This window comes from Callithrix jacchus, chromosome 22, assembly GCF_049354715.1.
Source record: "Callithrix jacchus isolate 240 chromosome 22, calJac240_pri, whole genome shotgun sequence".
NCBI classification, from domain to species: Eukaryota; Metazoa; Chordata; class Mammalia; order Primates; family Cebidae; genus Callithrix; species Callithrix jacchus.
The window spans coordinates 8,310,140-8,337,536 of NC_133523.1; the positions used below are offsets into that span (position 1 = coordinate 8,310,140).

Consider the following 27,397-nt stretch of genomic DNA (forward strand, 5'->3'; position numbering starts at 1 on the left):
AACAAACAGGTGAATGAGCAGGAGGATGGGTGATAGATGAATAGATGGATAAAAGGATAGATAGAAGGAAGGACAAGAAAGTAAATGGTCAGAATAATGGGGTGGATGGATGGATGGATGGATGGATGGATGTTGTCTGAGAGATGACCAGGACAGAAGAATGGATGGCTGGAAAGACAGATGAGTGGGTCACTGGATGAGACAATGGGCAAATTAGGCCAAAACCACTTGAGTAGTCACCAGAGTTTGCAGCTTGACAATGAGGCCCCTGCTGGGGGCACTTGTAGGAGATTTTGTTTTCAGCAGGTATGGACTAACAAGGTCATCACCTGACCTCAACCTCTATCCCTATGGGGAATGCTTGTTCAAACTTCTTCCTCCAACGCAGAGGGGCATGGAAAATTCAGAAAGCCAAGACTAAGGTGGCAGGTCTAAAAACAGGCCAAGGACTCAGCATTCCTTCTCCCACTGAGATGCTGCCCCTCACCACCTCAGTGGACCAGCCCGAATTTGGGGCAAGCTTCCTTTATGAATGAGGAGAAAAGCTTGGACCAAGACCCACAGAGATTGAAATGGGCACTGGATTCAAAGACACTTACTTGTAGAAGGCTCATTTGGACCAGGTTCATTATAACCTAGAAACAAAGAAGTCACATGTAAGAGGAGGTGACGGAACTGTCCCCAATATACCATGCTTTTGTCCACATGGAGCCTCTGCCTGGGTGCCTTTTCCTTTGTGTATCTAGAGATTGTGGATACATTTATGTGTCATCTAATATTTGACGTTAATGTCTTCACCACTAAAATAATTTCCTGATATTTCAATTAGCACTGACCCTTCCCCATACACGACTCCATCATGCTTCCAATGACATCATTACCTTTGTGTTCATAAGTCTTTTCTCCTACATATGCATCCATCTATGTCCCCGACCTCCCCTTCCAGGCCTCCTCCAATCTATTCCTCCACCCAAAGAAGGTTTATTAAGGGTTTACTATGAGCAGGGCTCCCTTTACGTTTGGGGGATATAGGGTAGAATAAAACAGTCTCCATCCGCTAGAAATTATGTTAAAACAGGATGCACATGTAACCTATCTCTGTCCCTGGTGCCAGGCACGAGGTCTGGTTAATAGCAGCTGCTTGGTAAATCTAAATGAAGGAACAAAATGAAACATATAAGCCATGCAGTTGACAAGGGGAAAACCTGAACAGGTGCCTGCAAAGGCCAAGCTAAAGGGACCTGATGTCAGCTCAGATCATCAAGACCCAACCTGCACCTGTGTGTTTATCACAGCACTAACCACAATAGCAAAGATGTGGAATCAACTTGTGTCCATCAACAGATGAATTGATAAAGAAAATGTGGTATATATATATATATACACAATGGAACACTGTTCAGCCATAAAGAGAAATAAAATCATGCTGGCGAGGTGGTAGAGAAAAAGGAATGCTTATACACTCTTGGCTGGAGTATAAATTAGTTCATCCACTGTGGAAAGCAGTGGGTGATTCCTCAAAGAGCTAAACATAGAACTACCATCCGACACAGCAATCCCATCACTGGGTATATGCCCAAAAGGAATATAAAGTTTTCTATTATAAAGACACATGTGCATTGCAGCACTATTCACAGTAGTAAAGACATGGAATCTACTTAAATGCCCATCAATGATAGACTAGATAAAGAAAATGTGGTACATATACACATGGAATATTATGTAGCTATAAAAAAGAATGACATCAAGTCCTTCACAGGAACATGGATGGAGCTGGAGCGCATTATCCTCAGAAAACTAATGCAGGAAGAGAAAACTAAACACCACCTGTTCTCACTTATAAGCGGGAGCTAAATGATGAGAACACATGGACACGTAGAGGGGAGCAACACACACTGGGACCTTGAGGGTGGAGGGTGAAGGGTGGGAGGAGGCAGAGGATCAGGAAAAATAATCAATGGGTACTAGGCTTAACACTTGGGTGAAGAAATAATCTGTACAACAAATCCCTGTGACACGAGTTTAACTATATAAAAAATCCGCAAGTGCGCTGGGCAAGGTGCTCATGCCTGTAATCCCAGCACTTTGGGAGGCCGAGGTGGGCGATCACCTGAAGGTGGGAGTTCAAGACTAGCCTGACCAACATGGAGAAACCCCGTCTCTACTAAAAATACAAAATTAGCTGGGCATGGTGGTGGGTGTCTGTAATCCCAGCTACTTGGGAGGCTGAGGCGGGAGAATCGCTTGAACCCAGGAGGTGGTGGTTGTGGCGAGTCGAGATCGCGCCATTGCACTCCAGCTTGTGCAGCAAGAGCGAAACTCCATCTCAAAACAAAACAAAACAACGACCTTCAAGTGTATGCCTGAACTTACAAGTTAGTAAAAAAGAACGAATCCATGTCTTTTGCAGCAACGTGGATGAAACTGAAGTTACCTTAAGCGAAACAAGGTGAAAGAGACACAGACAGACAAATACCACACATTCTCACTCAAAAGTGGGAACTAAACAGTGTGTGGACAAGAACTCAGAGAAGGGAACGATAGACAATGGAGGCTTGGAAGGGGGAGGGAGTATCATCCCGGTGGGTGATGAGAAATGACTGACTGGATACAGTGTATGTTATCGAGTGGCGGATACTCTAAAAGCGCTGACTTCACTGCTATATAATCTATGCATGCAACAAAATTGCACTTGTACCCCATAAATATCCACAGACAATGGTGATGACCACAATAGTATTAATAATAATAAAGAACATCAAGACCCAGACTAGCCAAAAACTTACTTCGGGCATGGACAAGTCCCTTCCCCCTCCATGCCTCAGTTTCCCTTTTTGCTAAAATAAGAGTAATGAAAGCCCAGGATGTCTCTCTATATCCTGGTACCCATATTAAGGTACCTCATATAAGTGATATGGGGTACCCACTCATGGGGTCATAAGCACTGTTCTTGGCTTGGCAGTGGAGGGGATAAAAGGGGAAGTATTTTATCAATTCTCCATGGTCACACTTTGCCTGTCAGAACCCCATATGGGGGGTGCCTTCTTAAATGTTGTCTTTTCCTGGGTTCTAGACTGATGTTGACACGCAGTGTGCCTGAAGCTTAGACCCCTTAAGCCGTCCTGGTACTGGGGCCTGACGTAGGGGAGAAGCCCACCCCTCTTCAATGGTGAGAAGAAAGCAGGGAGGGAAAATGTGTTTTTTGTCCCCCAAATGCCCCCACCAGGAAGACTCTTCTGTGAGTGAAACACATAGAGTGGAGCATAGCACTGAATGCTGACAAGTAGAGTTCATATCCTGGTTCTACCACTGTCAAGCTATACCCACTTGGGTAAATTGCTTAACCTGTCTAAGCCTCAGTTTCTTCATCTGAAAATGGGCCCAATCTTGCATGGTGGTAATGGGAGGGTCAGTGGTAATGCTAAGACTTGGACCCCAAGTCTTTCCTTAGAGACCTGGCAAACAGACAACCCCGTGACTGCAGCAAGGGGTGGGGGCTGGGGGGCAGGGAGATCAGGCTGAGAGCTGCTCACCATTAAGGTAGAGGCTGTGTGTGTCCAGAGAGTAAGGGCCCAGCCAGGTGATACCATGGGTCTGCTGGCTCAGCTCATGGAACACCTGCTCGGTAGGTAGACCTGGGCCGCTGGGGGACTGCAGGTAGGTGCAGAGGATGTCCACCCGTGTCTCAGCGCTGTTCTTCACAGACCTGAGGAGGGAGAGATGCACCTTTGGGGGTGAAGGCTGCCTGCACCTCTCCACTTGTGGTCACCGCACAACTCATAGTCCATGTTTTCGTCTCATTGACAATTTGCCGTTTCTCTACCTGGCTTTATCTGTCATCTCAGGATGTTTGCATTTGCTGTTACTTCTGTCTGGAAGCCTCTCCCCATTTCTCCTTACCTGGAAAACTTCCTGGTCATCCTCCAGGTCTCAGCTTAGAGGACTCCCTCCTCCCCTTCCTCCTCCTCCCCCTCCTCCTTTATACCCTCCCCCTCCTCCTCCTCCTGCCCTTCCTCCTCCTCCTCCCCCTCCTCCTCTTCCTCCCACTCCTGCCCTCCTCCTCCTCCCCATCCTCCTCCTCCCCTTCCTGCCCTCCTCCCCCCACCCTCCTCCTCCCCCTCCTCCTCCTCCCCCTGTCTCCTCCTCCCCCTTCTCCTCCTCCTCCTCCTGCCCTCCTCTTCCCTCTCCTGCCCTCCTCCCCCCTCCTCCCTCCCCTCCTCCTCCTCCTCCTCCTGCCCTCCTCCTCCTCCTTCTCTTTCTCCTTCTATTTTCCTAGGCAAGGTCAGGAGCCTCCTCTGGGTCCCACAGTCCTCTGCTCTTCCCCTGTCACTGCCCTGGTCACCTCTATGTAATCATAAATTATTGATTCCTATTCCTTCCAGAACATGGTCTCCACGAAGGAGGAAATAAACCAGTTTAGCTTAACTCTTATTATATTGAAGCCCCAGAACCTAGCACCCCTTGACAGGTCCCTGCAAACATCAAAGTGCTAATGAATGGAGAAACTAAATATAGTATGGACACCAAAGAGACACCTGCACGTGCATGTTTACTGCAGCACTCTTCACAATAGCAAAGATATGGAACCAACCCAAGTGTCCATCAGTAGAAGACTGGGTAAAGAAAATGTGGTGTGTGTGTGTGTGTGTGTGTGTGTGTGTGTGTGTGTGTACATTCAGCCATAAAAAGAATGAAATCATGTCTATTGCAGCAACATGGATGGAATGGGAGGCCATTATCTTAACTGAAACCACTCAGAAATAGAAAGTACAATACTGTATGTTCTCACTTATAAGTGGGAGCTAATGGACTCCATGTCTACTAGCTCATGGTCAAATACCATCTGTTCTCACTTGTAAGCGTGAGCGTGGACTCCAGGTCCATGTACACATGGACACAGAGTGTGGAATAATAGATACTGGATACTCAGAAAGGTGGGAGAGTGGGAGAAGGATGAGAAACCTCACTTAATGGGTACAATGGACACAATTTGGGTGATGGGTAAACTAAAAGCTACTGTCTGCAAACTTCACTATGCAATATATGCATGTAACGAACACTGCGCTTGTACCCCTTAAATACACTTAAAAAAGAATGGTAAGATTAAAAAAAGATACAGTCCACCCCAACCCGAGGGGGCCCTCGCAGTCAGAACTCTAAGTTCTTGGTGGTGGGCTGGGGGTTGGGCAGTTTCTCACCTGAGCGCGATGACCCTGCAGCCTGTGTACCGTGCACCCAGGCTGCTCTTCTGGAACAATTGACCGAGCTGCGGAGGGAGAAGGGAGCCTGGGTTGGCAGAGGCAGGCAAGCAACAGCCCTAGACTGGACATGGCAGGGCTGCAGGGGGAGGCAGGCCTCTCACCAGGTATTGCATGAGGCTGTCTATGATGCTGAACTTGAGGGAGCCGGGTTGGCCCATGTCCGCCGTATAGCGCAGGTTGTTGATGGTGAAGTTCAGTGTGAACGGCTCTTCGCTGAGCTCCCCGGCTAGGGCTGGAGGAAGAGAGAGATGAAGCTCTTTTGGAAAGGATGATGGGTGGGTACGGGGTGGTGTGGGATAGGGTGGGGGCAGTGTGTTCCAAGGACCCCATGTCCACCTCTGAATAAACCCAAGGGTGACTTTTAATGTTGACAACTCCAGCAGCCAGCAAGGGTGTGCTTAATGATTTGGGAGGTCCAGTGGGCTTCTTCCACCCAAGCGCAGGAAGGGAGGATTCTGTAAACAGTACACATGGTTCTGATCTTTCCCAGGGGAAAGGCTCCATATTGCCATGCTGATGCAGAAGGGATGACTCCAGACAGTTTCTAAAAATTAATAAATATTATCTCTCTCTTTCCCTCTCACCCCCTTGATTCTTCTCTGACTTTCTCCCATTTCTCTCTCTCTCCCCTGGCACTCTCAGCCAGGTATGCTAATCTGCTATGCATTGGTTAACATGGCCAACAATCCTTGCAGCCGTAACCAACCTCTCTGCACCTCGGTTTACTCATCTGTAAAATGGGATCATGACAATGGCTCACAATAATGAATCCTGCCTCAATGGCTGTTATGAAGCTGAAAGTTAATCTCTGTAAAGCATATAAGCACTGCTGGGCACACAGGCTAATATGGTGTACATGTTTATTATGTAAAATATATCAGCAAATGCTTTCTAATCACTCCCTCTGTGTGGAACTTTAATGTAAGTATGAGCTAAGGTTTAAGACAAACCTCTGGAAGAAAAGTTTACCTTCCCTTCTCTCCCTGCCTTTCTTCTTTTCATCACTCGTGAACTTATTTCTGTTCATTCTTCCTTTTCTCCTTCTTTCCTTCCATCTTTCATTCTATTCATGCATCCTTTCTTCCTTGCTTGCTTCCTTCCTTTCATTGTACCTTCTATCAACTGTCTATTCTTCCTCCTCCTTCTCTCACTTCTTTCCTTCCTATCACCCATCTATCCATTTATCCATCCATCCATCCATCTACCCATTCACCTATCCATTCATCTATCTATCCATCCATCCACCTACCCACCCATCTGTCCATCCATCCAGTCACCCATCCATCCATTCACCCATCCATCCATCATCCATCTATCTATCCATCCATCCCTCCCTCCCTTCACCCATGCACCCATCTTTTCACCCATCCATCCATTCATTCACCGACCCAGCAATCCATCCACCCATCATCCATATTTCCTTCATTACATCTTCTTTTCTTCCTTCCATCTACTTATCCATCTTTCTTCCTCCTTTTTTCTCTCATCCATTTTTTCTTCCTTCAATTCACTCACTCATCCCCTTTCCCTTCCTCCTTCCATTCATCACTTCTTCCTCCCAGCTGTCACTTCTTCCTTCCATCCAACCACCTTGACTTCATTCCATATATGGAATGCTTCAGTGCTCCAGGAACATTTAAAGAGCTGGATAGTGATAAATAAAACACATTCAATTGAGATGACTTTTTTTCTTTTTTTGGAGACAGAGTTTCACTCTTGTTGCCCAGTCTGGAGTGCAATGGTGTGATCTCGGGTCACTGCAACCTCCGCCTCCCAGGTTAAAGTGATTCTCCTGCCTCAGCCTCCCAAGTAGCTGGGATTACAGGCACGTACCACCATGCTCGACTAACTTTTTGTATTTTTATTATAGATGGGGGTTTCACCATGTTGGCCAGGCTGGTCTCAAACTCCTGACATCAGGTGACCCACCTGCCTCAGCCCCCCAAAGTGCTGGGATTACAGGCGTGAGCCACCGCGCCCGACAAGAGGTGACATTAACTTATGTTTCCTTCTACCATTTGAGAAAAGATGATCCCTGGAACTCATGGAAATGAGTGAGTTCCTTGGGGGAAAGTGAGTGGGACCACAGAGTGCTCTGTCTGTGGTCCTGGTTGGGAGGGATGGAGCTAGCGAGGTTGTTGGAATGGATGGGTGGTCACAGCTGCCAAGGAAATACACCAGGAATAAAATCCAAAGTGTGTTATATCTTTCAGGGAACGGTGGCAGTGGTGGTGGCTCTTGTTATAAAAATTTGTGCTTCTCTGTATTCCATTCAGTCAGGAGTCAGAGCACCATCCCTGGGTGTGTGGGGGGGAGGGTGGGAGATTGCTGTTACCTCCAATTTAACCCACATTTCTATACACACTCCTTTCCATCTAAAGTGTGGGTAGCAGAAGGTTGGGTTGGCTGTCTGAGCACCTTCTATTTTTTTAGGGGAAACAAGGTGGTCACAGACACACAGAGATCTGGAATACTCACGGCTGGCAATGGGGCTTGAGTCCAGATGGGTGTAACCTGCAGGGACAGAGTGTGATGGTGAGGAAGGGGTAAGGTGAGAGATCTTCTATGAAGAGGCAACTTGGCTATTGAAGAGTTGGCCATTCTAGAGATGGTGCGTTAGTGGCTGGATCATCATAGCTGTCATTTAATAAAAGGAAGACAGAGCCCCTACCCGACACGGATTAGAGTCTACTCCCTAATCCATTAATGCATCCCAGAGAGACAAAGACTTTTTTCAATGCACTCTGATGTGAGCTCAGATGCAAGCTGCACTAGGTGCAGGTGCAGGGACCAACCGCAGCAGATTGCACTCAGTGAGGAAAAGGTGGAGACTCATACCCCAGCACGGCCCTCTACTGTAGACACGGCCACAGCAGAAGCCGGGGAGAAAACACCCCAAGCACTTGAGTTGGGGACTCCATTATCCTGGAGGTGCCAGGCAGGAGGGGCATACATCTGGGGCTTTTAGGGGGTATAGTCCTTGTTTGTTCGAGGCTGGAGGTGGGGAGAAGAGAAGGCAGTGGACTCTGGCCTCTTCCGTGCCTAAGGGCTAGGACTTAGGTGGAGGCAGCTTACAGGGTTGTAAAGACTTGTAAAGCCTCAGCATACTCACAGATCTGCTGGGTATAAACTGCACAGGTTCAGGGAGAAAGGCTGGGTAGGACGTGGGATGAGGAAGAGAGAAGAATAAAAAGGGAGGATGTGGGGCCAGCGGAGCTGCAAAATGGATGGTAGCCACTCACCATTGACAAGGAGACTGTCCCTGTCCAGGGTGTAGGGGCCCAGCTCCGTGATGCCATGGGTGAGCTGGCTCAGCTCCCAGTACAGATGCTCTTTGTCCAGTCTAAAGCCTATGGGGTTGGGGTGGTAGGTGCAGATAGCATCCACCTCAGTGCCTGTCGTCTTCTTCTTGGGCCTGGGGAGGGTAGATGAAGGGAATGAAAACAAATGGATTGCTTAGGAGGCGGTCCTGAGATTCCCTGGGGTCATAACACGAAGAGGCCAGAGAAAATCAAAAGCCTGGTAGAGAGGTGAGAAGCCAGACTTAGATTCTCTGAGTGCACCAACTCCCAGACAGCTTGGGACTGTGAGCAGAGTCATGGATACAAATTTTCATTAAATTGCAAATCCCAAACCTGCATCCTCTGACATGGGGACAGGAGAGCTTATATTTGAGAAAGGGGAAGAGTTGGAACTGGGGATTAGAGCAAGCGGAGAAGGTGTATTTGTTTTGAGAGAAATCCTGGGGATTCATGCACATGGATACAACGCCCTCATTGGTAAAAGGAGCAGCAGGAGGCGATTCAAAAGAATATGATAAGGGTATGGGTCCAATCCTGGTGATCAGCTCTGCAGAATCTCTCAGTTGAGGTGGGCAGGTGATAGGACCAGGAGATACTTTGGTCCTGGATCCAGCACCTCCTGACTTCCACCTCTGCTGAGAACATGCACAGGGAGGATAGGAAGGAAGAAGCCCAAATGCTTAGGGCCTGGAAACACTTTGGAAGGCCACACTGGCTGTTCTGAGGTCTCACCTGAGCAAGGCCAGTCTGCAACCAGAGTACAGAGGACCGACACTGGTGTTCTTGAACAAGGGGTCAAGCTGCGACAGAGAGAGAGGGAGGAGAGAGTAGTCAGAGAGGTAGGGCAATATGGTTATTTGGGGGTGGGAGGGACAGCAGTGGGTGTGGCAGAAAGGAGACGAGTGTGGTAAGAGTAAAGTGGGTGTGGCAGGAATGAGGTGGTGGGTGTGGTAAGAGTACAGTGGGTGTGGCAGGAATGTGGTAGGTGTGGTAAGAGTAAGGTGGGTGTGGTAAGAGTAAGGTGGGTGTGGCAGGAGTGAGGTGGGCGGGGCAGGAGTGAGATGGGTGGGGCAGGAATGAGGTGGGCGGGGCAGGAGTGAGGTGGGTAAGTGTAAAGCAGGCATGGTAGGAGTAAGGTGGGTGTGGCAGGAATGAGGTGGGCAGGGCAGGTGTGAGGTGGGCGGGGCAGGAGTGAGATGGGTAGGACAGGAGTGAGGTGGCAGGAAGTGAAGTGGGCATGGCTCTCACCAGGCTCTGAAGCACCTTCTCTGTGTTGTTGAAGGTCAAGGAGTATGAAGGCAGCATGTCTTGCCTGTACTCCAGGTTGGTGATGGTGAAGCTGAGAGTGAACAGCACCAGGGGTGGTCCTATGGCTGCAGCAGGGAAGGGAGAGGAGAGGCCAGACTGAGTCACGTCTGGGAGAAATATAGGGCATCTCGCATGTGTGTCTTGAAGTGTAGGGGAGGGTTTCCATCCAGGGTGGCCAGTTTCCTCAGAGAGGAGACCCCAGACATCAGCCTTAAATGAGAAGTACTAGAAATAAGTAAAAAATTGCACTCGGTCGATAAATAAATTGCCAAGCAGGAAGCAATAATCTCTGGCCCTTCAGTTGGCTAAAATTCCAGACAGACATCCTTGTTTTTTAATTCTTTTAACCCAAATTGTTTGAGAGCCACACACTTGTTGATTGTTTAAAAAAACTGAAGAGACATTTATATTGCATTTTTTATGTGTCAGGTCCTGTTTTAAGTGCTTTGCTTACATTTTAACTCATCTAAACTTGGAGGCAAAATCTTTAGAGGGAGACAGTACTATTTAATTCCCATTTTACAGATGTAAAGACCGAGCCAAAGGGAAGCTAAATAATGTACCTGTGGTCAAGCAGTGTCTAAATGGCAATGCCAAATTCAAATCCTGGCATTCTGGTCCCAGAGTCTGTGCTCCTAACACAACCACTAGGACCATGGGCAGGTCTAGTCTCTAGCGCCCGCTTGTTCTAGCCTGAGTGGTCTGAGTTCAGAATGCCTTCAGGAGGCCCTAGATGATAAGTAACTAAAGACTTGAGATCCTGGTTCTCTCCAGACCCTCAGCAGAGCCAATGAGTGGTATGGAAATTGACCTTGGGCCAGTGGGAGGCCAAGAATGGGAAGCTGCCCTTCAGCCCAACCCCAGCCTGTCCAATTCTCTGAGCCCAACCTGAGCATGATCTGACAGAGGGCATAATTCCAGGGACTCTTGAAGCTCATACTGTTCCCTCCCTTCCTGGAAATGAAAATTAAATACTTGAGAGAGAGAAACCCCTTCACACACCTGCGACACTCACCCCAGCACCATCCTGATTGTAATTCAATGCTTATCTGTACCGACACATCTTTCTTCTCTGTCTTCCTTGCTGGGAGCCCATCAAACTAGGGCCCTTCTATTTTGCTTACTGCTGCATTACCAGGGCCTCTCAGGGGCTTAATAAATACTTGTAGAAACGAGTGAGGAGTTGTGGCTTTCCCAGGCAATACCTCCCACTAGCCAAGGGTACTCGACTTGTTGGAAGGAAACACCGAGAGGAAGCTCTTACCTGTGGAGGCTGGAACTGGGGTCCCAGAAGTAGACGCCATCACAACTGAGAAGAAAATGCAATGAGGCTGATGTGGAGAGAGGGAGAGATTTCCCAGCCGAGAAGACCTCAAGACCCTTTTATTGCTTGGCTCAAGCCTGTACTGGCAGGTCCTTTCTGGGCTGGGGAACAAAGATAGCAAAAGACCAGAGAAGGGATGGCCCCCAGGGCAAAATAATAAAAGAACCCATGCTACTTACTGCTGGGGGTGGAGGTCAGGACCTGGTGGGTGTAACCTGAAGAAAGAGAGGGCGAAGATTTCTAAGAATGGAGGAATGGGACTAGGTGGCAAGAATCTGGAGTCCGATGAGTTCTGATGGTTACATTTATTTAAGCTATGTTTACAGAGTGCCCTCAAAGGGAAGCCTGTAGACAAACCCCAGAAACGATGGCTGGAGCGCAGGGAAGAATTTCTGTTGGGTTAGCTGCAGTTCATCCTTCCAGAGTCTGTCCACCCCCATCACCTTCTGTAGGAATCTGATCTTTTGTTGTTAGCTCCAGAAAAGCTTTGAAGACGCAGCTTTCTTACTCAATACGAGCCGAGAGCATGCACTCTGCAAGAAGACCCATGAGCAAGCAGAACTTCCTATCTCACCATTGACATAGAGGCTGTCCCTGCCCAGGGTGTAGAAACCCAGCCGGGTCACTCCATGGGTCTCATGACTCAGCTCCCGGTACAGCCTCTCTCTATCCAGCCCAGTGCTTGTGGGCTCAGAGCTGTGGGTGCAGACGGCATCCACTCTGGTAGCAGATCCATTCTTCATGGGCCTGGGAGGAGACACACGGATGGGGACATATATGCAGGGCTGATGATGAGGGTGAGCAAGAATGATAGTAATCTGGAAAAGCCACAAAGCTGAAATCAACTTTGGTGAATGATCAATAGATGAAGAAGAGGAAATGGGACTGGAGTTGTCACAATGCTTGTTCAGCATCCACATACCAGCCTTCTACCACACTACTCCCAGTTTAAGCCAAGGGGAAAGAAAAACAGGTGGGAGACAGCCTCCAAGACCTTGCAAATCCCTTGGGTGCATCACCTTTGAGGACTTTAAATGTAGGTTGAGAAATGTGCATGCAGGCCGGGCACAGTAGTTCATGCCTGTAATCCCAGCACTTTGGGAGGCCGAGGTGGGTGGATCACCTGAGGTCAGGAGTTCGAGACCAGCCTAGACAACATAGTGAAACCCCATCTCTACTAAAAATACAAAAAATTAGCTGGGAGTGGTGGCGGGAGCCTATAATCCCAGCTAATCGGGAGGCTGAGGCAGGAGAATCAAACCTGGGAGGTGGAGGTTACAGTGAGCTGAGATGGTGCTATTGCACTCCAGCCTGGGTGACAGAGCAAGACTCTGACTCAGGAAAAAATTGGAAATTGATCCTGTCCAATATGGTAGCCAGAAGCCTATGTGAGTATTTAAATTAAAATTTTAATGACATAAAATTTACAACTGTATAGTTAAAAATGGTTAAGATAAATTACATAACCATGTAAATTACATAAAATTTACAACTGTACAATTATGTAAATTGCATAACATTTACAACTGTACAGTTAAAAATGGAAGTTTAGTGTTACACATATTTTGCCATATTAAAAATAAAAAGGAGCCAGGTGTGGTGGCTCATGCCTGTAATCCCAGCACTTTGAGAGGCCAAGGTGGGTGAATCATTTAAGGTCAGGAGTTCAAGACCAGCCTGATCAACATGGTGAAACCCTGTCTCTACTAAAAATACAAAAAAATTAGCTGGGTATGGTGGCAGGTGCCTGTAATCTCATCTCATGGGTGATGAGAGCAAGACTCCATCTCAAAAGAAAAGACAAGTGCATCTATATGGACTTTTCAGTTTTGCTTTTAATTTTTTCCTTAGTGCAAAATCATTTTGGAAACTGCAAGGCATTCACTCCTGGGGAATGTTAGTTTTGTTTGTTTTTTGTTTTTGAGATGGAGTCTTACTCTGTTTCCCAGGCTGGAGCACAGTGGTGCGATCTCGGCTCACTGCAACCTCCACCTCCCAGGTTCAAGTGATTCTCTCACCTCACCTCCCAAGTAGCTGGGATTACAGTCTCCTGCCACCACACCTGGCTAATTTTTGAAATTTTTTAGTAGAGAAGGGGTTTCATCCTGTTAGCCAGGCTGATCTGGAACTCCTGATCTCAGGGTATCCACCTGCCTCGGCCTCCCAAAGTGCTAGGATTACAGGTGTGAGCCACCGTGCCCAGCTAGGGATGTTCTACACCTGGATTAGGACCCGATGGAGGACAGAAGAGAGAAATGAGAAGACAGGAACTGGGGAGTGGGCTCAGGAGGGTCAGCATCACAGGTGCCCACAGCCTGCTACACCTGGGCAGGTGGGAAGCAAGGTGGATCCAGGAAGTGAATGTGAGAGGAGTGGGAGTGTGAGCATCCACACCTGGGTATAGCTGAGAGCTCAGAAGACAATACTCCAAAATGAAGGCCTCAGAGGCAGCCTCAGAAGTATAAGTTTTTCTTTACCTTCTGCCCTCCTATCTCTGTTTCATTCTCCCCTGAGGCCAGCCTGAGAACCTAGAATCCTTCTTCCCCAAGGTAGGTCTTAGAAACTAGAACCTCTGGCCAGGTGTGGTGGCTCACACCTGTAATCCCAGCACTTTGGGAAGCTGAGGTGGGTGGATCACCTGAGGTTAGAGGTTTGAGACCAGCCTGGTCTGGTCTAAAAAATAATAATAAAAATAAAATAATAATAAACAATAAATCCAAAAATAATTATTAATAAATATTAATATTAAGAATAAAATAAAATTTATAAAACTATAATAAAATAACAAAATTGTTATAATAAATAATAATTATTGAATTATTAATAAATAACAATAATAAATTAGCTGGGTGTGGTGGCACACACCTGTAGTCACAGCTACTTGGGAGGCTGAGGCAGAAGAATCCTGGAACCCGGGAGGCAGAGGTTGCAGTGAGCTAAAATCATGCCACTGCACTCCAGCCTGGGTGACAGAGCAAGACTCCATCTCAAAAAATAAACAACCCCCCCCAAAAAAAACAAAAACCAAAACAAAACAAAAACAGCTTAGTTCACTGCAACCTCCACCTCCCAGGTTCAAGCAATTCTCTTGCCTCAGCCTCTGGAGTAGCTGGGATTACAGATATCTGCCACCATGCCTGGCTCATTTTCGTATTTTTAGTAGAGACAGGGTTTCACCATGTTGGCCAAGCTGATCCCTAACTCTTAACCTCAGGTAATCCACCCACCTCAGCCTCCCAAAGTGCTGGGATTACAGGTGTCAGCCACTGTACCCAGGCTGCATGCACATTTCTCTAAACTACAGAGTACAGATCGTGCCACTGCACTCCAGCCTGGGAGACAGAGTGAGACTGTCTCAAACAAACCAAGAAAAACAAGCAAACAAACAAAGCAGAAACTAGAACCTCTTTTCCTTAAAGTTAACAATAGAACTTAAAAATAGGACTCTAACTTTCCCCTCTGCCTTTCTGTGTAAAACCTGCCATTGGAAATTATGGGACATATCTTGTTTGACTGTAAAATATAAGACTCCTCTTGCAAAGTGGGTCCTACCCCATACCCAGAAGGAAGGAATGCAATCTCGGCAGGCCAAGAAGAATCTAGACAGACAGGCTTTGCTAGGTTTCCTCACTTAGTCTATCAGCACTAGATCACACCCTTTTTATCTAATCATATTTCTACACATTCCCCCATGCTGGAGATATGTAGGTTCAACACAGCATGGACAGGACAGCCATGTACAAATAGATGTATGTATCTTCAGGTCTTCATTCAGAAGGCTCCTGTGTATACACATGAAATCAATTCATATGCCTTTTCACCAGATAATCTTCCTTTTGTGAGTTGATTTTTCAATGAACCTTCAGAAGGCCAAGCTTTTGCACCCTACAGCATCTCACCTGAGCGAGATCAGCCTGCAGCCAGAGTACAGTGGGCCAATACTGGTGTTCTTGAACAAAGGGCCAAACTGGGGAGGAAGGAGAGGGAGGTGAATTGGAGGGCTGAGGGGCTCTGAAGAGGTGAGGCGGGGTAAGCTTTGAGCATCTCAGGACTCTCACCATGCGCTGCAAGACCTCCTCGGTTGTGTGAAACACCGCAGAACCTGTATGCTTCATGTCCGGCACGTACTGCAGGTTTGTGATGGTGAAGTTGAGGATAAAGGTCACCAGGGTAGGGCTTGTGGCTGTAACAGGGGAGGCAGATCAGAGGATCTGTTTTGAGCCTGCTAGAGCTCTCTGTCCAGCCCTCACCCAGGTGGGCTCTAGTTCTCTCCACCACAGACCTTCACCTCGCTTGGTACTTGGAGGAGAGCAGTCAGGGAACACTATTTAAGTCCTACCCAAGGGCTCCTGACATCTGGAATTGGCTCTTCTCCCAGGAACCCTGATTTGGGGTTCCTATAGTGACCCCCAAACTTCTCCCAAATTGGCAAAGTTATTTGACCCAGACTCATGCTCAGGCCCCTGGTTGCGATTTTAGTTCCTTCCTTCTGTTAGTCAACAAATATTTATTGAGAACCAGCTATATGTGAAGCACTGTCGGGGATTTGCGCATGTATTTTGAATTAGGAAAATAGGATTCATGTTAGCCATTTCAACAGGGGGAATTTAACACCAAGAAAACACACAGAAAACCTGGAAAGGTAAGAAATTAGCAATTAGCAAAATCAGGAATCCACTGGTACCATAGGGCTAAAATGAGAAAGGACTAGGGAGTGATACACAGAGTTTGGTGAGACCACAGAGAGACACAGCCCCTTCCAAAGATGCTACATGAAGTCTGGGTGTCGGGGGGGCGGGGGGGGGGAGGCAGGGTAAAGAAATAGTCTGGCCCTTCCACAGCCCCGCCCATCATTGTCCCACCAATGCCTCCTATTGGCTGAACCTAACAAGAAGTTAGTCAGCATGGGAGCCTGGGAAATGCACTTTTCATAGGTCAGATGTCTAGCCCACAGAGCACAGGAACGTTGGAGAATGGATCCAAGGACAAAAACAAAACAAAAATCCACATGCGGTATAATAGAGAAAGCCCATAAGAAGTTACATTCCTATAAATGAGAAGCAGACAACAGAATATAAACAAATAAGTACAAAAAGGTGAGAGAAGTATTGTGAAGGATTAACAAAAAACCCAGGTATCATTTGGATGTAGGAGTGAGACAAATTCCTATAAGAAATTGAGTTTAGCCGGCCGCAGTGGCTCACGCCCATAATCCCAGCACTTTCTGAGGCCAAGGTGGGCAGATCACCTGAGGTTGGGAGTTTGAGATCAGCCTAACCAACATGGGGAAACCCTGTCTCTACTAAAAAATACAAAATTAGCTGGGCATGGTGGCACATGCCTGTAATCCCAGCTACTCAGGAGGCTGAGGCAGGAGAATCACTTGAACGCAGGAGGCCGAGGTTGCGATGGCCCAAGAATGTGCCACTGCACTCCAGCCTGGGCAACACGAACGAAACTTCATCTCAAAAAAAAAAAAATTGACTTTACCTTCACAGTCAGCAGAGTAAACAAACAACCCACAGAGTGGGAGAAAATCTTCACAATCTATACATCCAACAAAGAATCTACAATTAACTCAAACAAATTAGCAAGAAAAAAACAACCACATCCAAAAGTGAGCTAAGGACATGAATAGACAATTCTCAAAAGAAGACATACAAATGGCCAACGAGCATATGAAAACACGCTCAACATCACTAATGATCAGGGAAATGCAAATCAAAACCGCGATGTGATACCACCTTACTTCTGCAAGAATTGCCATAATCAAAAAATAAAAAGACTAATAGATGTGACTCGAGGGGCCGGCATGGCTGACTAGAAGCAGCAGCGCTCAGAGGCTCCCATTGAAAAAGACCATAAGTGTGTGAATCCGTCCCTGGCAACCAGGGTATCCAGGTTCTCTCACCAAAATTGACTAGAAGGCCGGCAGTGACCCACGGAGAGAAGGAAGAGCGATGCGGTGCAGTGACCCACCAGAGAGACACACATGGAAGGAGAACGCCCTCCCCTAGCCAAGGAAGGTGGTGAGTGAGTGTGCTACCCAGCTGGGGAAACCGTGCTTTATCCACAGAACTGCGCAACCCACGGACTGGAAGATCCCACTCGCAAACCCATGCCGCTACCCAGCTGGGGAAACTGCTTTTTCCAGAGAACTGTGTAACTTATGGATTGGAGGATCCCACTTGTGAACCCTCAGCACTGGGGCCTAGTGTTCCAACCCCAGAACATACAGATTCTTACAGATGGAATCTGCCTAAGCTTACCAAATTCCCCGGGGCAACCAGCACTGGCTGTGGCAGCCTAGTGTCTAAGTCCTTTGAGCTCCTTGTGGGAGGAGCAATAGCCAGCACTGGGACTCACAACTGCCTAAGGCTAAGCTCCCTGGGTGGGGAAGGGTGGTACCCATTTCTATAGCTCCAGGCTGCACATTCCACACACAACCACCCCCCCACCCCCACCCCCACCCCACCCCCGCCAGGAGGGCTGCACGGCTTTGTCCCAAGACTTGTCCCCACAGCCCAAGCAGCCAGAGTGCCTCTTCAGGCCTAATCCTCACTCATCCTTCCTCAGTGGGCAGGGCTTCCCTGCAGTATCTTCAATAATGCCAGCCAGAGGCTCAGGGACAGAATTCCGACTCTCTGGACTTGAGCCTCTAAGGTGAGGGGTGGCTGTCGTCTCTGCAGACCAGCAGACCTAGCCTCTCCTCTTGGTGGTTCCGAAAAAATCCAGGCAGCCCAGACGAGTGAGTTTCCCTCCAATGAAACACACCTTCTCCACTAAGGGAAAAAGTGCTTCATTAAATGAGTCCTGTTCCCTGTGCCACCCAACTGGGTGAGACTCTCCAACAGGAATTGTCAGGCACCTTATACAGAAGCAGTGGTCCTACTGGCATCAAGCTGGTGACCCTCAAGGTCAGAGGTCCCATAAGAACACCCATCTTTGCTGCTCTCCAGCTTCCCTGAGTGAAGTCTCCAGGCATGGGAGTGAATCAGATGAATAGGGCCTGAAATGAACTCCCAGCAAACTGCAGCAGCCCTAAGGAAGAGGGAACTGGCTACTGAAAGAAAAACAAGCAGAAGTGACAATAACAGCATCAACAACGACAAAAAGGCCCCCACACAAACCCTGTCCAAGGATCAGCAGCCTCAAAGACTGAAACTAAAACTCACAAAGATGAGAAAGAATCAACAACAGCAAAATGCTGAAAACCCAAAAGGCCAGAGTGCCTCTTCTCCTCAAAATGATTGCAACATCTCTCTATCAAGGGTGCAGAACTGGATGGAGCTTCAGAGGGATGAATTGACAGAGCAGGCTTCAGAAGATGGGTAATAAAAAACTACGATAAGCTGAAGGAGCATGTTCTAACCCAATGCAAAGAAGATAAGAACCTTAATGAAAGATTAAAGGAATTACTAACAAGAGTAACCAGTTTAGCGAGGAACACAAACGACCTGATGGAGGTCAAAAACACAGCACAGAAACTTCATGAAGCATACACAAGTATCAACAGCCAAATCAACCAAGTGGAAGAAAGGATATCAGCCATGACCAAGCTGAACCTGAGTTGAGCCTTCTAGGAAAACAAAAGAGCCAACTATACATCATCAAGGAACCTAACTCTCTTGAATTCTGTCCAATAATCCCTAGTCAGCTCCAAGTAAATTGGTAGTGACTGATGAGCTTTATTTTTTGGTAACCATTCTGAAGCTGTTTTGAACTGAGAGAGAATGAATGCTATTATCAATTAGTGATGTCTGCCATGAATGCTGCAATCAATTAATGATGTCTGCCATAGATAAGGGAGAGGAGCAGATACCATATAGTTTTCCAGGGTAGACTCTGGAAGGCACTAAAGTTGAACCAGGGCAGGAGAGGAATGTTTCCATACATTATAAGAAAGCATACTTCATTCCTTCCTTCCCTGGGAAAATCCATGTATTTCCTGCAGATGTAAATCTGTAGATCTACCATGTATAAGGTCCTGAAGTAGATACTATGAAAGCACAAGAGAGTAAGACACAGTTGCTCCAACCAGCTGGTTTACTCACTATTGGGGTGACCAGAAAGAAACACAATGTTCAAAGCACAGAAAATGTGTTTGCAATTGATTAAAATATATATATATATACACACACACAAAAGGATTGAAAGTGAGTGATAAAATGAAAGGTTTCCATGATTCTTTTGCCTATAATAATTCAAGATTTTTTAGAAATCATCGTAAATAGTACTAGTTAAACACTGAGCATAGCACTTTGGTGAATATTCAATACCCAATAAGGTCATATATTATCTTACCTTTGTTATCACCCCAACATCATAATCATTACCCTCCCTGTCACCATCACCATCACTATTATCATCACCACCATCATTACCATCATTACCATCGTCACCACCACCATCACCATTGCCATCATGATCATCATAATCACCATCATCGTCACTATCATCAGCATCATCACCATTCATATCATCATAAAAACATAAGCTATCTGAGAAGAGACATTTTTAATTGTTTCATGATGCCTGCCATAACCCCAGGATTTGGTACAGAGCCCCAGGGCTTGGGACAGTGCTCAATAAAGTTTATTGGTTGGCTCATCATCACTAGATTTACAGAGAATTTCCATCTTTATTTGGGTGAATAATGGAAGAGATGTTTACATTCATCAGCCATGATCTAACAGAGGTGCCATTGGCTGGTACTTATTCAAGGGACCAGTAGAAGGGAGGGAGCCCCAGAGTTTTCCAGGTCCACTGTGGTCCCAAGAGCTATGGAGAAGGCCTCTTCAGTAGAAGCAACCAAACCTCTCATGGCAGAAAGGTCAGCAAATAAAACTATTTACAGGCATTGCTGCATATGGGGCTTGAGCTGAGTCTCTCTCTGGAGCTGGCCAGAAAGGAAAAGGAAACAACTTGTGCCTTCTCAGCTCCTTCCCCCATGAAGAGGACATAGAGGCGTAGGAGGAGGGGTCAGCTCCTGCCCTGTTTGGCATAGAATTGGGGCCACTGAAGCACCATTGAATACTCACTGCTGGTGGTGGGCACAGAGCTCCGATGGGTGAAACCTGGATAGAGAGGGAAGGAGAAGAGTGCATAAGGGTTAAGGGGTGGTGGGTGATCAAATGGGGGTCACAAATACCCTAGTGGAATGGAAGGAGTTTCAAGGAACAGGGACCTTTGAAGACTCTCTGTCAGCAGCCTTAGATCAGGGAAGAAGGTACCGAGGATGAACTCAGTCCAAGATGAAAAAGAAATTGAAGTTCAGACATCAGTCATCACACACAGACAACATACAAGACTTCAATGGCCGGTCAGGGAATGTGACCTCAAGTTAGAGGGTGAGAGCTGCCCAGCAAAGAAGAACCTCCAACCACATCACAGCTGCTCACCATTGACATAGAGACTGTCCCTGTTCAGGGTGTAGGGGCCTAGCTCAGTGAAGCCATGGGTCAGCTGGCTCAGCTCCAAATACAGCTGCTCTCTGTCCAGCCCAGGGCCTGTGGGGTCAGGGCGATGGGTGCAGATGGCATCCACTCTGGTGGCTTCCCCATCCTTCTCAGACCTGTGTTGGGGGGGAAGGGAATGCCATTAAATAGATTTCCTACAGGGAGGCATTCTGAGATTCCTGCGGGCAGGACAGGAAGGGGACAGAGGAGATGAGAATCTTGGTAGACAGGTGAGAAGCCACACTAAGATTCTCTGAATGCACCAACTTCGAGGCAATCTGGGAATATGAGTAGAGTCAGGAATACAAGAATTTTATAAAATTGCATTCTCATGGCATGGAGACAGGTGAGCCCAGACTTGAGAAACATTAGAGCTGGAATTGGGGATGAAAGCAAGTGGACGGGGCATGTTTGCCTTGAGAGAAATTTTGGAAGAGAATTTAACACCTGAAGGAGAGGGAGGTGGGGAGAAGTAAGAAATTCAGAGGGATGACCAAGGGAGAAGTCCCATCTGGCTGATGGGCCCTGCAAGTCCTCTCAGTTGATGGGGGAGGTGGTAGGACCAGGAGACATGTTGGTCCTGGAGCCACCACCGCCTGAATTCCACTTGTGCTGAGGACTTTCCTAGGGAGGGCAGGAAGAAAGCTGACAAACTCCTTGGGCCTGGGAATACTTGGGGCAGCCAGACTGGTTATTATCAGCTCTCACCTGAGCAAGGTCAGTCTGCAGCCAGAGTACAGAGGGCCAACACTGGTGTACTTGAACAAGGGCCTTAGCTGTGGAGGAGGAAGAGGGAGGTGAGTAGGATGGCTGAGGATGTAGAGGCAAGGAAGATGTAAGGTGGGAGGGGCTGTAATCAGGAGGCGGGGCTTGCAGGTCTTGAGTGTGGGGAGGTGGGTGAGATTTTCCATGCCTGGGCATGGGTGACGTAGGTGGAACTAGACAAGATGAGCAGGGGAGAGTGAGGTGGGCAGGGCTCTCACCAGACCCTGAAGGACCCTCTCTGTAGTGTTGAATTTCCTGGAGCCAGGCCACATGTTCTCCTCATACCGCAGGTTAGTGATGGTGAAATTGAGGGTGAATGGTATTGGGAGATGGCTGGCAGCTGTAGTGGAGGAAGGAAATTCACACTATGTTCAAAAGTAGAGAATGCTTAAGAGTTTGTAATGGACTTATTTCTAAACATATGCAAGTGGATTTAAAGAGAGTTATAAAATAGAAGGTTTTCATGCCTCCCTTGACCATAATGATCAAAGTTTTTCATAGAATATGCTAAATAATAATAGATGCTGAGCATAACCTTTGGTACATCTTCAGTGTTGTTCCATAATACTAGATACTATCTATTGCCTTTTTTATCACCACCATCATTATCATCACCAACACTGTGGTCATCACTTTCATTATTGCCATCACCATCACTATCTGGACCAAAACCATGATCATCATAATCCCTATCATCCCCACCACCATCACCATCATCATCCACATCATCACCTGCACCATCACCACCACTGTTTCATGTTTACCATCATAACCATCACTACCACCATCACCATCTTCATCATTATCACCAACACCACCAGCACCATCATCATCACGATCACCACCGCCACCATTATCATCATCACCATCACCACCACCACCACCATCATCATCACCATCACCATCATCATCATTACCACCACCATCATCACCACCACCATCACCACCATCATCACCATCACCACCACCATCATCATCACCATCACCATCATCATCATCACCACCACCACCACCACCATCATCATCATCACCATCACCATCATCATCATCACCATCATTACCACCACCATCATCACCACCACCATCACCACCATCATCACCACCACCACCACCACCACCATCATCACCATCACCATCATCATCATCACCATCATTACCACCACCATCATCACCACCACCATCACCATCATCACCATCACCACCACCATCATCAACATGACTACCAACACCACCACCATCATCATCCACATCATCACCTGCATCATCACCACCATTGTTTCATCCTTACCATCACAGCCATCACCACCACCACCATCATCACTACCACCACCACTGCCGCCATCACCACCAGCACCACCACTACCACCACAACCATCATGATCCACATCACACCACTAGCACCATGTTCACCAACACCATGATCACATCATTCTTAACCTTCATAACCATGGCGACCACCACTATTGTTATCATCCTCATTGCCAACATCACCATCACACTGTCAATCACCACCACAACCATCACCACCACCACCACCACTGTCATCTTTCCCATAATCACCACCACTATCATCATCATCATCATTCCATTGTCATTACTGTCAAAACCTCTACCATCATCAATATCATCTTCCTAATCAGCATCATCATCACATTATGGTCATCAGCATCACCATCATTATTGCAATCATCTCCAGCAACATCATCACCACCACTATCCCACATCATCCTCAAAATACAATAAGCTCTCTGAGGGCAGAGATTTTTACCTCTTTTGTGTTCCCTGCCTTATTCCTAGGGCCTGGCAGAGTGTGGGTGCTCAAAAAAGTTTGTAGGGTGACTCATCATCAGTAGATTTGATATGATTTTTAATCTTTATTTGCGTGAAAAGGACAGAGATGTTGACACTCATCATGGATACTCTACTAGAGGTACCATTAACTGGTACTTACCTGAAGGGCCAAGTATCGAGGCTGGAGTCCTAGACGTTCCCAGATCCACTGTGGGGGTCCCAGGAGCTGAGGAGAAGCTTCATTAGTTAAAGCAGCAATGCCAGCAGAAATGCCAGCAAATAGAAGTATTTTTACATGTGGAGCTTGAGATGAATATCTCTCTGGAGCTGGGCCAGAAGGAAAGGGAATAACTTGTGCCCTCTCCGACCCTTCCCTCATGAAGAAGATATAGGGGCATAGGGGAAGGGGGTCAGCTCCTGCCCTGCTTGTAGTAGTATTGGGGCCACTGGAAGGTTAGTAGAATACTCACTGCTGGTGGTAGGCACAGAACTCCGATGGGTGAAACCTGCATAGAGAGGAAAGGAGGAGAATGGGTAAGGGTTAGAGGAGAGGTGGGGGGCCAAAAGGGGTCAGGGTTATCCTGGTGAAATCGAAGGAGTTTCAGGGAACATGGGCTTTGGGGATTCTCTATCAGCACCCTCAGATCATGGAAGAAGGTCCTGAGGATACAGGTCTTCAGTGCCAGATGAAGAAGAAACCATGAAGTTCAGATCAGTCGTCAAATGCAGACAACGTGGCCAAGCCTTCAATGGCCAGGCAGGGAGTGTGACCACAAGACAGAGAGGAGAGGCTGCCCAGCAAGGAGGAAAAGACTCCAGCCACATCACAGCTGCTCACCATTGACAAAGAGGCTGTCCCTGTCCAGGGTGTAGGGGCCCAGCTCAGTGATGCTGTGGGTCAGCTGGCTCAGCTCCCAGTACAGCTGCTCTCTGTCCAGCCCAGGGCTTTTGGGGTCAGGGCGGTGGGTGCAGATTGCGTCCACTCCAGTGGCTTTCCCATCCTTCTCAGGCCTGGAGAAGGCAGGTGAGGGGAATAACAATAAGGGAGGAGTCCCAAGATTTCTGGGTGAAAGACAGTAAGGGGCCAGAGGAAATGAGAGGCCTGATATACAGATGAGAAGCCACACTTAGATTCTCTGAGTGCATTGACTACTGTCCAGCTTGGGATGGTGAGCATACTTGTGGATACAATAATTTTTCTAACAATGCAGTATGGCTCTTGCATTCTCATGGCATGGGGACAGGAGAGCTTAGACTTGAGGCAGGTGAAAAGTTGGAATTGGGAATTAAACAAATGAATGAGGCATGTTTGTCTTGAGAGAAATCCTAGTTAGAGAATTTAACACCTAAAGGCTTGGGAGAATCAGGGAGAAAAGGGAATTCAGAGGGATGGCCAGGGCAGGAGTCCAGTCTTGCTGACAGACCCTGTGGAAACTCTCAGTCGATTTGGGTGGGGCTGCAGGGGGCAGTGCTAATATCAGGAGACAGGTTAGTTTCGGAGCCACTGTTTCCTGAATTCCATCTTTGGTGAGAATAAACACAGAGAGGGCAGGAAAAAAGAAGTCCAAACTCATGGAGACTGGGAACAACTGGGGTGGCCAGGCTGGCTATTCTAAGTTCTCACCTGAGTAAGATCAGTCTGCAGCCAGAGTACAGAGGGCCAGCACTGGTGCTCTTGAACAGGGGCCTGAGCTGTGGGGGAAGGAGAGGGAGGTGAGTAGGAGGGCTGATGGGGTACGGGCAGGGGACTAGTCATTGAGGCTGGCACCAGCAGGTGGGCGTGTCATCGGTGGAGGCAGCCTTGGGTCTCTGGGACTGAGGGGAGGTGGGTGAGATCTTGTTTCATGCCCTGTTATGATTGAGATAGCTGGGATGAGACAAGGTGAACTGGACAGAGTGAGACAGGTGAGGCTCTTACCAGGCCCTGAAGGACCCTCTCTGTGGTGTTGAACTTCCTGGAGCCAGGGTGCTGCATGTTCTCCTCATACCGGAGGTTGGTGATGGTGAAGTTGAGAGTGAACGGCACCAGGAGAGGGCTGGCAGCTGTAGTGGGGGGTGGAAAATAATCTGTTCAAAAATAGGAAACATTGACCGGGCGCGGTGGCTCACGTCTGTAATCCCAGCACTTTGGGAGGCCGAGGTGGGTGGATCACAAGGTCAAGAGATCGAGACCATCCTGATCAAGATGGTGAAACTCCGTCTCTACTAAAAATACAAAAATTAGCTGGGCATGGTGGTGCGCGCCTGTAGTCCCAGCTACTCGGGAGGCTGAGGCAGGAGAATTGCTTGAACCCGGGAGGCAGAAGTTGCAGTGAGCCGAGATCACGCCATCGCACTCCAGCTTGGGTAACAAGAGCGATACTCCATTTAAAAAAAAATGGGGAACATTATAAGTTTCCGAAAGACTTAGTTCCAAACATATGCAACATGATTTAAAGAGAGAATAAAATAAAACGTTTCCATGCTTCCCTCAACTATAATGATAGACACTTCTAACAGATCCTAATAGCAGTTGGATGCTGAGCATAGGTCTTGGTGCATATTCAGTGTTCTGTAAGACTAAGTATTATCTATTGCCTTTGTCCTCATCAATATCACCAACATTGTCACCCTCACTATTATTGTCATCACCACCAGCATCAGCACCAAAACCATAACCATCTTAATCCCTATCATCTCCACCCCATCATCATCACCATCACCAAAACAAGCATCATTTACATCATCGCCACCAGCACTATAATCACCAACATCATTATCATGTCATCACTAACATTATAACACCACCCCCATCATTGTCAGCATCACCATCACTACTGTCAATCACTACCACAACCACCATCGCCACACCAGTATCATTCTTCCCATAATCACCATCAACACCATCATCATCACCACCACCTTCATAATTATCGTCTTCATCACCATCATTATCATCATTATCTCCAGCAACCTCACCACCAACAATCCCATCACACTCACAATAAAATAAGCTCTCTGGAGCAGAGATTTTTATCTTTTGTGTGTTCCCTGCCTTATTCCCAGAACCCTGCAGAAACTAGGTGCTAAATAAAAGTTATTGGTTGACTCATCCTCACTAGATTCACTAGGACATTTCCTCTTTATTTGAGTGAAAATGGCAGAGATGTTGACATTAATCAGGTATGCTCTAAACGAGATGTGATTGACTGGTACTTACCTGAGGGAACAGATATAGAAGCTGGAGTCCTGGATGTTCCCAGGTCCACTGTGGACATCCCAGGAGCTGAGAAGAGGACCTCATTAGTGAAAACAGCAAACTCTCTCATGGCAGAAATGCCAGCAGGTAGGAGAATTTACAGACCTTGCTGGATGTGGGGCTTGAGTTGGGTTTCTCTCTGAAGAGACTTGGGCCAGAGGGGAAAGGGAATAACTTGTGCTCTCCTAGCTCCTTTGCTCATGAAGAGGACGTAGGGGAATAAGATAAGGGGTAAGCTCCTGCCAGGATTGGTGTAGGGTTGGGGCCACTGGAACATCAGTGGAATACTCACTGCTGGTGGTGGGCACAGAACTCCGATGGGTGAAACCTGCATAGAAAGGGAGGGAGGAGAGTGGGTGAGGATTAAAGGAGAGGTAGGGGACCAACAAGGGGTCAGGGCTACCCTGGTGGAATGGAAGGAGTTCAGGGAACATGGGCTTTAGAGATTCTCCTTCAGAACCCTCAGATCAGGGAAGAAGGTCCTGAGGATGCAGGTCTTCAGTGCCAGATGAAGAAGAAACCATGAAGTTCAGATCAATTGCCAAATGCAGACAACGTGGCCAAGCCTTCAACGGCCAGGCAGGGAGTGTGACTTCAAGACAGAGAGGAGAGGCTGCACAGCAAGGAGGAAGAGACTCCAACCACATCACAGCTGCTCACCATTGACAAAGAGGCTGTCCCTGTCCAGGGTGTAGGGGCCCAGCTCAGTGATGCCGTGGGTCAGCTGGCTCAGCTCCCAGTACAGCTGCTCTCTGTCCAGCCCAGGGCTTTTGGGGTCAGGGCGGTGGGTGCAGATGGCATCCACTCCAGTGGCTTCCCCACCCTTCTCAGGCCTGGAGAAGGCAGGTGAGGGGAATAACAATAAGGGAGGAGTCCCAAGATTTCTGGGTGAAAGACAGGAAGGGGCCAGAGGAAATGAGAGGCCTGATACACAGATGAGAAGCCACACT

General features: G+C 47.6%; 1 protein-coding gene across 1 annotated transcript in view; it reads right to left on the minus strand.

Annotated features, from left to right (window-relative positions):
* The window catches only part of MUC16 (mucin 16, cell surface associated), a 152,064-nt gene that overhangs the window by 22,056 nt on the left and 102,611 nt on the right, over window positions 1-27,397 (minus strand). The window contains exons 74-98 of the mRNA XM_054250241.2: window positions 27,108-27,280; window positions 26,740-26,775; window positions 26,409-26,474; window positions 25,128-25,252; window positions 24,834-24,901; window positions 24,048-24,220; window positions 23,680-23,715; window positions 23,370-23,435; window positions 21,637-21,758; window positions 21,362-21,429; window positions 20,597-20,769; window positions 20,237-20,272; window positions 15,254-15,378; window positions 15,095-15,162; window positions 11,770-11,942; window positions 11,375-11,410; window positions 11,136-11,180; window positions 9,812-9,936; window positions 9,296-9,363; window positions 8,504-8,676; window positions 7,740-7,775; window positions 5,363-5,493; window positions 5,199-5,266; window positions 3,534-3,706; window positions 600-635 (exon numbers count right to left, since the gene is read on the minus strand). Coding sequence (XP_054106216.2) covers window positions 600-635; window positions 3,534-3,706; window positions 5,199-5,266; window positions 5,363-5,493; window positions 7,740-7,775; window positions 8,504-8,676; window positions 9,296-9,363; window positions 9,812-9,936; window positions 11,136-11,180; window positions 11,375-11,410; window positions 11,770-11,942; window positions 15,095-15,162; window positions 15,254-15,378; window positions 20,237-20,272; window positions 20,597-20,769; window positions 21,362-21,429; window positions 21,637-21,758; window positions 23,370-23,435; window positions 23,680-23,715; window positions 24,048-24,220; window positions 24,834-24,901; window positions 25,128-25,252; window positions 26,409-26,474; window positions 26,740-26,775; window positions 27,108-27,280 — 2,399 coding nt within the window. The remainder of the gene's footprint in view (window positions 1-599; window positions 636-3,533; window positions 3,707-5,198; window positions 5,267-5,362; window positions 5,494-7,739; window positions 7,776-8,503; window positions 8,677-9,295; window positions 9,364-9,811; window positions 9,937-11,135; window positions 11,181-11,374; window positions 11,411-11,769; window positions 11,943-15,094; window positions 15,163-15,253; window positions 15,379-20,236; window positions 20,273-20,596; window positions 20,770-21,361; window positions 21,430-21,636; window positions 21,759-23,369; window positions 23,436-23,679; window positions 23,716-24,047; window positions 24,221-24,833; window positions 24,902-25,127; window positions 25,253-26,408; window positions 26,475-26,739; window positions 26,776-27,107; window positions 27,281-27,397) is intronic.